We start from the raw sequence: 14,902 nt of genomic DNA, 5'->3' as shown, positions 1-14,902 counted from the left end.
CCGCGACCCCCGCGGGCCCCGGGGCAGCCTCTCCGTGCCCCAGGACCTGCGGTCCGCAGTTGTCCGAGCGACGGGACCCAAGGGACCGTTCGGAGCTGGATTTATTAGCCTGGCGACCGTCCCCACGGTCACCGCGAGCGTGGTCGTGTCGTTTGTGGGTCGAGGACGTTATCTATCTGTCACTAAATGCGAACACCCGCAAGCGGCGCAGGCACTTTTAACATTTTATTGTCAGACCCCCGAGTCGATAATGAGCAAGATCTTTAAAAGAGCTTGGTAAAAAAGGGGAAGAATTTCGAGGGGTGGGGCGGGGGTGTGTGTCTGTCACATATGTCATCGCTTAGAAAACGAAGTTTGCTTTAATATCTCTCCGGACGGTGGTGGGGGGGCGGGGTGGGGGGAATGTTTTGACTTTCATTTATTTTTCTAATGTATTTCAGACCGACGATCAGATTAATTCGGAACTGAAGAAAAAACTGGAGCCGGTCCTTTTGCCAGGTAAATGTTAGAGTTTTGACAGACACTTTAATAACGTGTTTTGGTCTAAGATTGTTCCACTGACTAGTACCATGTGGTTAACTCCCATCCTGTATTTACTTTAAATTAAACATTATCTAGTTAAAAATCTAAAGACCAAGGGGGTAAAAGAAGTTGCTTAGAATTAAATAACAACATGAAAAGTAATGATTAATTGGTGCTTGCCCTCGAAAATGTAAGGTCATAGCAAATTGTCAAGAACAGCACCACCTCCTTCTAAAGCAGTCTCCCACTGCTTAGGCAGAGAAAGTGCTCTTTGCCCTCCCTGACGGTCTGCAACTTCATGCAATCACGGTTGGTAGTCAGATCATCACTTTAATAGTATGGAAAGCAACTTTTATTGTGTCTGGGTCTCTACCAGTAACAAAGCGTGTGAACTCTGAGTTACTTGCTTGGCAGTTGTGTTTTGAAGGTGTCAGCTGTATTTGCAAATTGACTTGTTTCAGTTCAGAAATGCAGTTCCCAGCAGAAGCACAACTGACACTTTGGGCCGATAATTCTGGCGTCGGGGCTGTCATGTGCATTGTACGCTGTTTGGCAACACCCTCTACCCACGCGATGGCAGTACTGCCCCCTCTTCCACCTCCTGGTTGTGACAACCAAAATGTCTCCAGCATTTCTAAAACTTTTTTTTTTTTTTTTTTTTGCCTGTGGGGGCAAAATTTGCTCCCAGTGGGGAAGCAGTGGGTCAGAACAGAATTAATCTAGGTGACCTCAGAGATAAAGGTAGGGATTAGTGGTAGGGAGTCCTTTAGTTTTAAAGCCTATGAAATGTTCAGTTGGTATTTTGAGTTGTATAGCAATTGTGTAGTAAGTAGGGAAAGTCAGTTGTTTACTATGATTTTGGTGTGAAATGGCCAGATACTTAGGGAAGACTGTTTTAAACCTGAAATATAATCCCATACCAGTTTGTGTGGCTACTGTCAACATTTAAAAATCTGTCATTACTTAATATTAAATCTAGTAAAACGAATAGACCTTTCTAGGTAGCCATTGAATAAATGTGGAACCTTTAAACCTTGTGCTTTAAAATTTTAAATATTAAGTAGAAACAAACATTAAAACCATCAACCTGTGGTTACACGTTATAGACTCACAATTTAAAAGTAGTTTTAAACTTTATTATGGGAGTTAGTTAAAAAATTTCTTCTTGGCTTCGTTAATGTTTTTTACCCAAACGATGTGTACTAAGTAATTCTTTATCTATTTCCTCGGAGTGGACAATAGAATTACCCAGTAACCTTTGCTCCCTGTGAGTGCCGTTTCAGTCTTAGTCACTCCTGGCATTTAAAAGTCGGTGTGGGAAGCAGTACCGGTCCCGAACGAGTGGCTGGGAGCTAGTGAACCTTGGCTTCCTTTACTGTGTCTGAACAGGCCCGATCTTAGGTTTCGACTCTCCCCTTTGGATGTTACGGTTTCACACTAACGAACCACGTGGTCTTAGCTACAGATGATATTGCTGTTTTTTTTTTTTTTTAAATTAACTCATGTTTAAGATACGCCTATGAAAAGTGTTAACATCAGTAAACCTGAAGCGCTTTGCATTGACCAATCACCCATTCATTCTATAGAATTAATTAAAAGCTTACCTTTCTACTAAAATGTCCGAGTTTTCTGCGGAAGATGTAAACCTCCTTCCTGACTATAAATGGTCTATTTTACCTAGAAATCGCAGCTAAATCAAAATCTTCTGCCTGATTTTCTTTTTCTTTTCATCGGCTCCATGTTTGCACACGTGATGGCCCTGGCACCCAGTGTCCTCGTGCACTTAACCTGGTCCTTACAGAAGACTTAGCCGCAATGCGCGTGTGTCTTTCGCCTTCCTTCCCAGCCCCTCTGAATTTCTCATCCTGTCCTTCCTGCACTCTGGCCTTTAGCAGTCAGAAACCAAGAGAAAACTTGGCCAGGTCACCTGTGGCTTTACACAGGCACGTGAACAAGGAGGAATTGTTCGGGGAGATGGTATTGCATGGTATGCTTTGGCATAGTGCCTTGGGTTCAAGGATATCCTACTTCAGTTGCCCAAAGTTTGAACTTTTAATTGAAAAAGCAGATGAAAATTAGAACACAAAAGCAATTGTTTGTGTGCAGTTATAGAACGCTCTGCTGGAACTTAAGACTAAATTTAAAATTATCTTTGGCTTTTTTAAGCAGAGAAAACAGAAGAAAACTGACTAGTAGTTAACTTCAGGTTGTGATTGGTGTTAGTAGTTTTCAACTTGCCTGGTTCGTGAAACTCCTGAAGATGGAGATTGCATAGCGTGCCCTGAGATGTTGACTGAAGGGACACCTCGGACCAGCTGCTTCAGTTGTCACCATGGCCATGCGTGCGTGCATGCACACACACAGGGACCCACTCTGAGGTTTATAGCTAGAGGAGCACTGTGTCGTTTCATGCCGTGCTGTTTCTGCTCTCTCCCAGAGCCACAGTCTTAAGAAAATCATGTCTGAGCCTGGAATCGAGGTCAGAGCCAGTCGGAGCCTCCAGCTTTGGCCTAGGCTTTCCCCGCACCTTCCCGTCGCTACGTGACTCTCTATTCTGTATCGTATGTGTGTCAGATCACCCCAGTTTTTGAAATAGGGAGAGTATGAACTTTGTGTGTGTGTGTGCGCGCATGCACACCAGCGTATATTTGTCGGGAGCGAACACTGCGGACCGCTCGCGTCTGGTTTTTTGACAGCTGCTGGCTGAGCGCAGTGAGCTGGCGTCTGGCTCTGCGCTAGACCAGCGACGTGACGTGTGCAGGCTCCACGCTGCCTGTACACGAGGTAGAAGATTGCGACCTGGATCGCTGGCCCCCAGGTTCCATTCAGGGCCGGGTCGGCATCAGATCTGGACAAAGTCTTTACCAGCCCTTAGTCAGATTTAGAAAATGAAGAAAAATGCAGCTTTTCTCCATAAAGCTAAATTGATTTGACTTAAACGATTGTTTTTATTCTGAGGCTATATCCTTCCAACATTGGTGTAGATAGAGTCTTTTGTTAAATGATGGTGGTAGTAACTGTGGCTTGTAAAAAGTTTTTAAGTTAGCAGAATGAAATGTTAACTCTGGGTTCCCTGAATTATTTTTGTGGTGTACCTGATTTGCAGACTCGGAACCGGAACCCACTCAGTGGGATTGTTACAATATCATGGGTACAGTTTAATAAGTGCCCACGCAGGGGACATCACTGATTTTGTCTGCAGAGCATTCCACCATCTTCTGGAAAATGCAGCGTGACAGAAGGGCTTCCCCGTGGCCATCCAGCCCCGGGTTCTCAGAGGCCGCCAGTACCGCAGGCGTGAGCACACATTTGCCCACAGCTGGTTTCAGGCTGGTGCCAGGGAAGAGCGCCTTCGTGGCCGCTGGACCAGGCGCCGGGCCGGGCTGCCCTGGCAGAGGAGCACGGAGCTGGAAACTCTGGGCCCTGCCCTGGACGGCTTCGGTTCACTGGGGAGGCGCCGCAGCCGGGGCACAGGGCGGGAGGGCTCAGAGGAAGGCCGCTATGCCACAGCCACAGCCACAGCCAGGGCGCCGGGTTCCGGGCACGGGCGGGACGGGAGCCCGTGCCGCGTCTCCGGTGCCTGCTCGGCCTCAGCCTCGCTCAGCTGTTGGCTCAGCTCCTCCCTCTCCCCGTCTCCTGTGCCCACAGCGCTTTCATTGCTGAGATTAACTGTTCGGTGGATGATGAATGCACTGATTGTCAGAGCCTTTTGTAATCAGATCAGAAAAGCATATGACCACAGGGCCATCTGGAAGATGAAAATGACCATTGTTGGACGGCTGCCTTGTGTGTTGCCATACACATTCAGTGCGTGCTTGGCCCGTCGAATGCCCTCCTTGTTTTCGGTTCCCCGCAAGTCTTCTTTCCTCAGTGGATCCGCCTCCCTGAGTGGTGAAGCCTTGCTCTTCCGGGTGTGTCACGTTGGTTTTGTGTTCAGTATCTTCCTGCAGACAGGCTTTGGAGATGATTGAGACGGACTTCGTAGCGTTTCATTCGCAGCTACGTCGCTTTCGGACGACCAGGGGACGTGCAGGCGGGCGCAGGGCGAGCGGCTGCAGCACCCTCTCGCTGGGCTTGCACCTCGCCTTCTGGACCCCCGGGCTTGGAGCCGGCCGCTCCCTGGGCCGCTGCTGCGGGACTCACCGCCCCCCTGACCGTCAGGCCGGCTGGACCTCGCGGCTCCTGCTCAGAAACCGTCCACGAGCCCCCATGGGTAAAACGCTGAGGACACAGGGTCAGATCCGAATTCTCTGACTGCTGCGTTTTGCCAGCACTTCCCCTGGCCGACCAGTGCCCTCAGCTGCAGCTTTGCTCTGTGCCGTTCCAGTTACCTGCAGTCAGCCGCAGTCCGAGAATACCAAATGGAACGTTCCAGAAGTAAACGTTTCATACGTTTTAAATTGCATGCCGTCCTGAATGGCGTGATGAAACCTCTCGCTGTCCTGCCCCATCCCTCCCGGGGCGTGACTCATCCCTTCGCCCGCGGCCCCACGCCGTGCGTGCTCCCCGCCCCGTTAGTCACTCGTAGCCCTCTCGGTGGTCGGCTGGGTCATCGGGGAGCGACAGTGTGTTCGTGTCACAGTCGTTCTGTTTTATTATCATTGTCATTAATCTCATACTGTGCCTGCTTTATAGGTGAACCTGTATCACAGGAAGGCAGGTTCGGGAAATGCCCAGGGAGCCCCCGTGGGCTCAGGCGTCCGCTGGGCGTTCTGGACCATGTCCCCTTCGGATAAGGGGGACCGCTGTGCCGATACTCGCTCCAGTCAGGCTGGTTCCTTGCTCTCCCGGGCACCTCATTCCTCATCCAGCCCTTTGTTTCTGTCGCTGTCCCACATTCTAGCCCAGCCGTCTGTGTCTTCAAGACTTCCTTCCAGTCTCTTCCCGAGGTCCGCGCTGCGGGCTCTTCCTGGCCCGTCGCAGGCGGCGCTTACTGGACGTGGTGCGCGGTGACGTGCTGTGGTCGGGGCCGTCGGTGCACGCCGGCGATGGCGGCGTTTTGCGTCTGTCTTCTGTGTAGGTTCAGCTCCCTTCGTAATTTTTGGAGCCCCTTCGATTCCTGAACTTACCTGCAGCCAAGGTGGCAGCTGGCCCCCGTTTGCCCGTCGCCGCCCGGGTTTCTGTGCCGAAGCCCCTTGGTGCCAGGCAGTCTGGGCCGTCCGGTCTCTGTATGACGAGCCGTGATTGCGTTTGGGCCCAGACACCTTCCGCGGGTTAATGGCCAGGGCGCACGGCAGGCTTTGCCTGAAACTGTTTCCTAAGCTGAACTTTATGAGAAAAATTATTTTTATTCATCAGACGTGTATTGACTTTCTAAATGTGTAAGGCATTATGAGAGATAATATGACAAGGATGTTTGGCTCTTGGGAAGTTAAAAACCTTCCTAAGCTATACCGTTTGGAGATTTATTAATTTAAATTATGTTTCTTTTTAATTATCTTAACAGATAGAAGGGTCTTGAGATTCCTTGTTTGCCTCCCGTCCCTTCTCATCTTGCTAGCTCCTAGGTGCTTTTGGCTTACCCATGGCGAAGCCAAGTTCCTGCTCTCCTCGTCTCCCGTGGGGCCTCCCTGTGGCTCCCCCCCGGCGGCGTGCTAGGACGTGCTCAGTGGCGCACCGCGGGCTGTCAGCCTGGTGGCACTGGGCACGGCGTGGGACCGGGCTTGGTAGGCGGTCCCGAGGGCCCATGTGGGCTGTCGGACTCCCGCCTAGTGAAAGGCAGCGTCTGCTGGGGCTTGAAGCTTTTGTCATTGTTTTCTTTTCAAGGTCACTAATTTAAAATGTAGCAAGAGCAGTCTCAGTGCTCTATCTGTGGGTCCAGCGTCTCTAGGAAGAGGACACTGTGTAGCTTTTGTCTTTCCTGTCAGCTGGCTGCCCAGCCCACAGCGCTGGAGTACTTGGCGGTGGCTTAGGACAGCTCCTCCTCCTTTTATTTATTTATTTTAATATTTATGAGCAGAAAACTGTTCTTTGAGTAGAGAGCCAAGCTCCATGACCCACATTTTTTAAAGACTGGTTTACATGAACAAAATTTAGTATTATGGAATAAAACTCAACCCAGGTTATCTTGATATAGTTACCGAAGTCTGTGCTTAGAATCACGAGACCCCGTTGGAGCAGCTCCCCGGGAGTGCGTGGCCCCCACTTCCTTCCCCTCGGCCCCTCTCTGCTTCTGCTTTTTCTCTCCCAAGGGCTCATTCTTTACTCTGAGATTAACTACGTGACAGTTTTCCCTAAAACACTGTTGCCCAGAGAGTCCTTATTTTACTTTCGTCCTTAATTTTCTATTTCTCCTCATCCATCTTTGTCTTCAGTAGTTTTATTTTTAAATAAGTTTATGTTTATAAAAGAATACAGATGGTTAATACATTCTCTTCATCCAGCTTCCCCTAGTGTTAATATAACCTTGGTAAATTTTGCTAAACTGAGAAGTTAACAACATGTTAACTGAACTGCAAGCTTGATTCAGGTTTCCCTGGTTTTTCACGAATGGCCATTATCTGGCCCAGGATCTCGCCCAGGGTCCCGCCCGCATTGCGTTGAGCCATCGCGCCTGCGTCCTCCCTGCGGCCTGCGCCAGCTCCCCCGTCTTCGCCGGTGGACCGACGAACTCTTCCCCGTTGGCTCCCGCCTGCTTTTGCAACGCCCCCTGCCCCCATGACCCCCGCTCCCTTCCTCCTCGTCCTTCCTTCCGGCGTTCCGGACCTGCGGGGGGCCCAGACTCATCGTTCCTCTGCTCCCGTCCCGGGGTCAGCCGGTTCTCCCAGGAGGCCCGGTCCGTTCGTTGGCGAATGGCACTTAAACACCACGACCCGCTGCTGAGCGTGCTCTGTCGCTGCCGTGTCCCTGCCTTTAGGCCTTCTTGTCGGGCAGAGTGGAAGATGCTCACGCACCCGCGTCTGTCGCGCGAACGAGTCCTCACTGCTGTCGCGGACTCGCGATGAGTTTCGCTGTTGGCGACGGGCGGGCACCGCGGGGCAGTTACGCTGGGCTCTGGGCTCGCCCTCTGCTGGCTTGGCTTCTAGAAGGCCTCAGGACAGCCGTGCGCCCTCTCTGGCCTGGGTCTCTCACCTGCCTGCCCTCCGTGCGGGCTGCTGGAAGAGGCGGCCGGGCCGACGTCCCCGGGGGCTGTTCCAGCTCCGTTCCCACTCCGGTATGCTCGCCCGTGCAGCCCTTTTCCGACCCCTCGGCTCCTCGTCCGCATTAAAGTACTGGGTTGGGTTCTGTCTGGAACGGCTTCTGTTCAGCTGGTGGCACTGGTCCGGTGAACCAGGAGAGACGCAGTGGCTTTACTGGTTCGCGTGGCCAGCACTCACTCATCAGGCACCGGGCAGGTGTGCGGCATTCTGCTCGGAACGAAAACTCTACACTGAGGGAAACCGGTCTGTCCGGGAGCATCACGGAGCATGTGAGCCTGAGGGCGACAGGCCCCGGGGCTGCGTGCGTGCACATACACGCACACATACACGACTGTGGCTGTGACAAGCACGCGATGCTGTGAGTGAGGGATTTGATCTGGGCAGGGAGATAAACCAAAAAAGGCGTCGCCGAGACAGCCAGGGCCACGGTGGAGGGCGTGTGCAGAGACCCCACCGAAGGACGCCTGGAAAGGCCCCTGCGGCTGGACAGTGACGCTGAAGAGGACGGCGGTGGAGGGTGGGGGCGCCGTGCGAAGGAAGCCGGGCTTCACCAAGGAAAGTGACTGAAGTCAACTTTGAATAAAGGTTGCTTTTGCAGCTTAAATTTGTTATAACATTTTCATTAAGAGAGGTGATTGTTCGGAGACCATGCAGCATCTTCACGAAGGGGTAGGAGCTTGGGTTCTTCCACCTCTGCTCAGGGCTCCCGGCCTTTCGGGGCAGACAGAGAAGAGTAACGTATCCTACTGCCCCCCGCCGACCCGGACACCGACCCTTAGAGATGCCTCTGGGTCTCCTTGAAGTTTAGACCTTGAAATTAAAGATTCACGATGACCAAGCTTTAGAGAAATTATAGAAATGTACTCCTCAAGGCACATTGTACCTTCTGGTTCTTGTATTTATTCTTTAATCTTCCTTTTCCATTTTAAAACTACATTTAAACTTTTATTGGCAACTAAGTTAAATGCAGAGGGAAACAGTTTGGCTTTATGGAATATATTAAAATAAGTAGACTGCATTAATTTCAGCATAAAGCTGAACTCTTTCTCGTCTCTTACAGAAAGCATGAGAGACAGTGTAGGAGCTCTAGTCGTGTGTTGATATAATACAGATACTTTATCATATAATGCCCTGAGGGAGGGTGTGCTTCGTTTCTTCTCCAGAAGGCGTTTGGTCAGAGGCCGCACGCTGCAGCGAAGCCTGCAGACCCGCGTCCAGCCTCCCAGCCGGGCCGGCTCACACCCCTGAGCTCCTCGTGCCTCCTTTCCACGCACGTCTCACGAGTGAGGCGCCTTGGTGCCCCCACTGTGAGGACGACAGTGCCCAGGCTCCTGGGAGCCTCCAGTGCTCCTCCTCACCATCGCCATTGCGAGATTTCCTTCTGGTCACGTGCTGGCTGTGGACATCGTATAGAGTAGTTGTGGCTCACACCCATGATGTTTTCCTTCTTCTTAAGGAGAAATCGTCGTAAATGAAGTCAGTTTTGTGCGAAAATGCATTGCATCGGACACGAGTCAGTACGACTTGTGGGGGAAGCTGATATGCACTAACTTCAAAATTTCTTTCATTACGGATGACCCAATGCCCTTACAGGTACGTTTATTTGTATGCTCTGTTTAATTCTGTTGTCAAGGCTTTAGACTCTTAAGTTGTACCTGTTATTATATGAAAGCACAGGTATGGAAAAGTGATAATCAGATCAGTGATAAGTGATTAACATCATGTAGGCAATACCTTAAAATTCAAAATAAATAAAGTTTAAGGAGAATGTTGAGGCTTGAGTAGAGTTAGTGAGATGGTTTTAAGTCCCCTTGCTGCGATTATCCTCCTTGACCACTGCTTAAATACCCTTCTCAGTAAGGGGGTTATTTCCTTTTTTTCCCAAATCTTTTAATCTGCCTATGAAAACAAAGATACTTTTTTACTGGTCATAAGGAGGAAAACTAAATTATTTAGCAAATAACCATATAAATGCCTTATCTTTTTAGATTTTGTAGTATTTTTAACTAGTTTTCAAAAAAAAGTCAGATTCTAATTTGAAATTTCTACTACAATTAGTGAAAAAATATTGATAAAGTTTTTTAATAACTTGCTATGTTATATTCTTATATGGGAAAAAAGTTTTATATAATTTTGGTTTTTAAAGGTTTAGGCATTCACTTGATTGACTTAAAAATCCTACGACTTTTCTCAGCTCCTGCTTTCTATCTTGATTTGAAAGTGCTCTACACTTTCAGCCCCAGCTCTTTATTTGTAATGGTAGTTGTTTTCTAATGAGCTCTTTGAATGTTAACTGTAAGGTTCTGACCGAATGTCCGGTTATGGATAAGGACATTTTATGTCGTCTTCCTCAACTTACCAAAACCCTTGCCGCACGTTTGTGTTTACTACAGCCTTCGGTAGGTATCCTGACACTAGATTCAAGGTGTTGACGGGCACCTAGCGTGGAGACACACTGGTTTGTTTGGCCACAGAGCAGAGTTTCCCCTTTTGTCTTTAGCTTTGTTTGAATAACGAGCCCGGGTTTTGCTCTAAACAAGACACTCACCTGGAATGGAGTGACTGATCCACTGTGCTCTGGTGCCACGTCCTGGGCACTGTGATAACCGCGGGATAGTCACAGTTTCTCATCACACCTCGTGTTGCGTTGCCATTATGAGGTGATTGGGAAAAGAGTTAACGTGCACATAACTTTTTATTTCAGAAATTCCATTACAGAAACCTTCTTCTTGGTGAACATGATGTTCCTTTAACATGCATTGAGCAAATTGTCACAGGTATGTATGATTCTTTCCTTGGGTCATAAAAGCTGATTGGGCTCTAGAAGGATTATTAGAAGATACTCAGATACTTGGGTTGGAGTCTTATTTCTGTAGGTTTCTTTTTTTCTTTGTTTCCCCTGAGTCGCAGGAACATTAATGAAAGAGAAAGGTCAAGGTAGTGTTTTAAAATAAAGACATAGAATGTGTAGCTTTTTAAATTTTCTACTATTGGTCCTCTTTTAAACTAAAATTTTAGTTGTGAAATGTACCTAGGTGGTACTGGTTGTGTGCAAAGAATAATATAAAATACCTTCAAAAGCAGAGTTGAAACCAATCTTTCACAGTCCTAGGAATCACGGGAGAATGTGCGGGTCCGGGGAAGCAGCGCCAGGGGTGGGGGTGGCCTTTCGATTACTCTTACTCAGAATTTGTCAAAGTCCTAACGCATGAGTCACAAGAAAATCTTCACACACTTTAATTTTTTTCTTTTTTAGTAAATGACCACAAGAGGAAGCAGAAAGTCCTAGGCCCCAACCAGAAACTGAAATTTAATCCAACTGAGTTAATTATTTACTGTAAAGATTTCAGAATTGTCAGATTTCGCTTTGATGAATCAGGTCCTGAAAGTGCCAAAAAGGTAATAATTTTTTTGTTGTCGTTGAGCTTTATCAGATTCTGGGTTTCGCACTGTACCTACCAGTTTCAGTTCTGCATGGGAGTTCTCCTTTCTCAGTTGCTCAGGACTTTTTTTTAAGGAAGTTATCAGATGTCTTCTTATGTATAGCCAAAGCCGAGGACGTTAATAGAACTATTCCCTTAATCTCATTTGTGGCTGCCTTAAAATATTCTATATAATTTTTTCATCGGCTCCTAAAATATGAAAAACTCTTAAGAGATTAGTATATCTTTTATATTAAGGCCGTTATCAGCTGGTTTCTTGGTTAGAAGACTGAAAAAATAGAGATGTATTGTGATCAAAGCTTGTTACGATTTTTAATTTAGTGCCTCAGAACTTTAACAAAAAACTAGAAAGTTGGACTTACGTAAGGGTTAATTAAGCAAATGTATAGTCATGGGTGGGGCCTAATAATTGTTAGCGCTTTATAAAGAAGTCTTAGCGTCTTAATGAATGAGTCTGAGCCGTGTTGCACAGGGGCAGCAGAAACCCAGGGGCTGTTTCGTTCGTTGGCTGTTCCCGCCTGCCTCCGGGCCACTGAGTGTTGCCTGTGGTGGAGTCAGAGTCCCCACTCCGATCGCTCGTGGTGGCTTCGGGGAGTGACGCTGCCGGACTTGGCGTCCCCTGGTCCGTGTGGGGCACAGCAGGTGCAGGGAACGCAGACAGAGCTTCTGGGAGGAGCCGGCTCCACGCTGCGGGCAGAGGAACAGGCCTCAGTGAAACGGGAAGGGGCCTTCTCGGACGTGAGGCGGCTTGCACGCAGCACTAACGGGGCGCGCGTGTTTTTCAGATCAGACCCACTGCAGTGCAGTTTCCGTGGGTGTCAGACAGGCTGTCAGGGCAGTCTTGGGGCAGCTGCCTGCATATCCTTTGTTGAGAAGGTGGTGGGTTCATTTTTAAAACGAGAATCAACAGTGCATGACCGCTGGGCCTAGGGCATCAGCAGTGAGGGAGGGGTCTGTGGCTAAAGGTTTTTACCGGGGTCTGGGTTGCCGCCTCGCGGCTTGCCGCGTCCCTGGAAGTCGCGGTACAGAACTGGGAAGCCCCTTTCAGCTGTTCAGCTCTACAGGCTGTGATTTCGGCGATTCACTGATTTGGCATGCCTGTTCTTCTGTGGAAAGACGTTAGCACAGATCAGGTAGTGAGCCGTATATAAAATATTCTAACCAAGTTATTGGTTATTTCGAACTTAAATATATACTGGCAGTTCAGCCTGTCAGAGCATCGAGAACGTTTGTGAGAAGCCTGCTTCCGAAGGCGCAGGCCTCGAGAGCAGGAGGGCCACAGTGCCGCGGAGCCGGGCAGGACGGGGCGTGTCCACAGTGCACGGCGGCCCCACGCCCTGCTCGCTTTCCAGGTGACGCTGTGTCAGTAACCGGAAATCCTAATTATTTGATTTCCTTCTCGAGCCCTCTAGAAGACTTGTTGGTCGTTCTGGATGTCTGAAGCAGTGTGCTAGGGTTAGCTGAGAAAGTAAAGCACGAACAAATGAAAAACGACAGTGGGAGGTAGCAGCGGCAAACACGTTTGCACGTAAACGATTAGCTGCCACATGAATAAGCCTGGTGGCAAGTGCCCCGGAAGTTCGGGATGTCCCTTGTTGTCGGGAAGGGGTCTCGTCGGACCGTCTGTGCAAAAACGTGTTGTGCCCTGTTCCAACGCCCAGTCTCTGGCAAAAATCCTTCCCCCGTTGTCTTAAAATATAAAAAAGCATGTTACTGCAGACCCAAAAGACTTTTTTTCTGTTGTATAGTCATAAGGGGGAAATGCAGGAGAAAACGTAAAGGGAATAAGAATATAAATCGAAAACCTTTTCCCTGATTTACGTGTTTTCAGACACGGAGGATTGTATTGTGTGGCTGCTAAAGTTTAATAGTTTCATTTTTAAAAACAAAAATTCTAGCATACTCTTATTTCAAGAGAAAATTTTTATCTGAAATTAATAATTGGGAAGCTGCAGCTTGATTTTACCTCCCAGAAACTTTGAATGCTGAATTTTCTCTGGAAATGCTTTGATTTTATAAGTTTTAGAATAACCAGCTGCATGTTCAGAGTCTTAACCATTAATTTAGAAATGCGGACAGCACTTACGTTTCTGTTTGAGGTGTGTAGTCTTAAAATGCCAAATGGGCTCACGTTTCGGTAAATACTGCTCCGAAGCCTCTGGCGCTGCTGGTGTTGCCTGCATCGGGTTGTGGCAGATCCTTGTGCCACTGCATCATTGGCATCCAGCCTCCTCCTCGGCCTGTCACAAGTAAAGGGTATTTGGGAAGGTCCAGAAAGGAATCTGAGAATGCGGAATTGGACATTAGCCTCGGAGCAGCTTGAGCCTCATTTCCCTTTGAGGAGCCTTTGTTCGAATCTGAGGGTTAAAAAAATAGGTTGTTTTTGATGATTTGTCACTTGTAAAAATAGGTGTACGAGGGTGGTACATGAAGTATATGCCCTTTGTCTCCATTTTATTCTCCAGTGAGGTGGCCGTGGACCACTTGCTCAGGCATACTTTCCAGAAGTGAAAATTCACCTCATCTGTTTGAAGAGCAGTTGACCTTCTCTGACTGTCTTTTTGCCTTGAACCAGAGACTTTCTCCCAGGCCACAGAAACGTAGGCAAGCGCCTCGTTTGCCAGCATGCTGGAATGGGGTGGGGCTTCAGCTCCATGCTGGTCCTAGGGGAGAAGCCACCAGCCTCGTCCAGACGAGAGTCTCGGCCTTGCTCACCAGATCCCCTCAAAAGCGGTTCAGGTTTTTTCTCTTTCCTTGCAGTAAAATATTTACTGTAATTTCCTGTCTTTTTAACATCAAGATGTTCCTTATTTCCTGTGAGAGCCAGGACAAATGTACTATTTCAGAGGCAGTTTTAAAAGATGCAGTTTTCAAAAAAACTTAATGCTTAGGGAGCACATTACACGAGCAGAATAATTTTGCATGAAAATGAGACCTAGTTTTTGAAGTCTTCGGAAGCTGGTGGTGGAAGCGAGGTGGGAGGTGGATGGAGGGTTTAGTCTTTGAGAAGCCGCAGGACAAGACCCGGGCCAGTGCGCTCCTCTCTGGGTCCCCGGGCCGGCGCGCTCCTCTGTGGGTCCCCGGGCCGGCGCGCTCCTCTCTGGGTCCTCTCTGGGCTGGCTGGCATGGGGACAGGTGGTGGCGTGCCTTCGGGCCCCCAGGCACCCCTTCCGGGGTGCTTCCCGCCCCGCGCTGTGGGCCCGCGGACGCACTGGGGCGCTCCGGGCTCCCGAGCCTCCGAAACGCCATGGTGCCTGCCGCTTTTCAGGGCCTTTGAGAACGGGCACCGTTGGCTTTTGCCTGGCAGGTAGGCTTTGTTCGCTTCGCTCCGTGGCCATGTCCTGTACCCAGTGACACGTGGCTTCTGTGTGTGTGAGGCCTGTGACTTTCCAGTGTCTGGGAGGAAGTGATGTGCTTGGAGCGTTGTTTATTACGTTGGTAACTAGTCCTGTCATCTGGTGGTTTTAGCGCTGCCGCTACGAGCACTGCGCGCGGCGTGGAGAGCTCTAGGAGGCGGCGTGGGCGCGGGGCCCTGGGTTCCCTCTGACGGCCCTCACTGTGGCCTTCCCACCGCTCCGCTGTCGGGGCCCTGGCCTCCCGTGGCTGTGATGCTCTCATTCACCTTGCCTGGTATCTGTGTCCTTCACGACCGCGGAAGCTTGCCGAGGACAGGGACTTGTGTCTATTTTGTTCACGGCCGCGCCCCGGGGGCCCGGTACGTGGAGGAGGCTGTCAGTACCTGCCGAATGCAGGAGAGAGGCGACAGCGACCCGTGAGGGCCGGACCTCGGCAGGGACT

The 14,902-nt window shown here is 49.4% G+C and overlaps 1 protein-coding gene across 1 annotated transcript in view; it reads left to right on the top strand.

The window, feature by feature from the left end:
• Nucleotides 1-14,902, top strand: part of MTMR10 (myotubularin related protein 10) — a 35,855-nt gene that overhangs the window by 139 nt on the left and 20,814 nt on the right. Inside the window, exons 2-5 of the mRNA XM_016154882.2 lie at nt 441-498; nt 9,118-9,254; nt 10,366-10,438; nt 10,918-11,060. Of these exons, the coding sequence (XP_016010368.1) occupies nt 441-498; nt 9,118-9,254; nt 10,366-10,438; nt 10,918-11,060 (411 nt within the window). The remainder of the gene's footprint in view (nt 1-440; nt 499-9,117; nt 9,255-10,365; nt 10,439-10,917; nt 11,061-14,902) is intronic.

Source organism: Rousettus aegyptiacus, unplaced genomic scaffold, assembly GCF_014176215.1.
Source record: "Rousettus aegyptiacus isolate mRouAeg1 unplaced genomic scaffold, mRouAeg1.p scaffold_m13_p_14, whole genome shotgun sequence".
NCBI lineage: Eukaryota > Metazoa > Chordata > Mammalia > Chiroptera > Pteropodidae > Rousettus > Rousettus aegyptiacus.
This window is presented reverse-complemented; position numbering and strand designations above follow the sequence as displayed.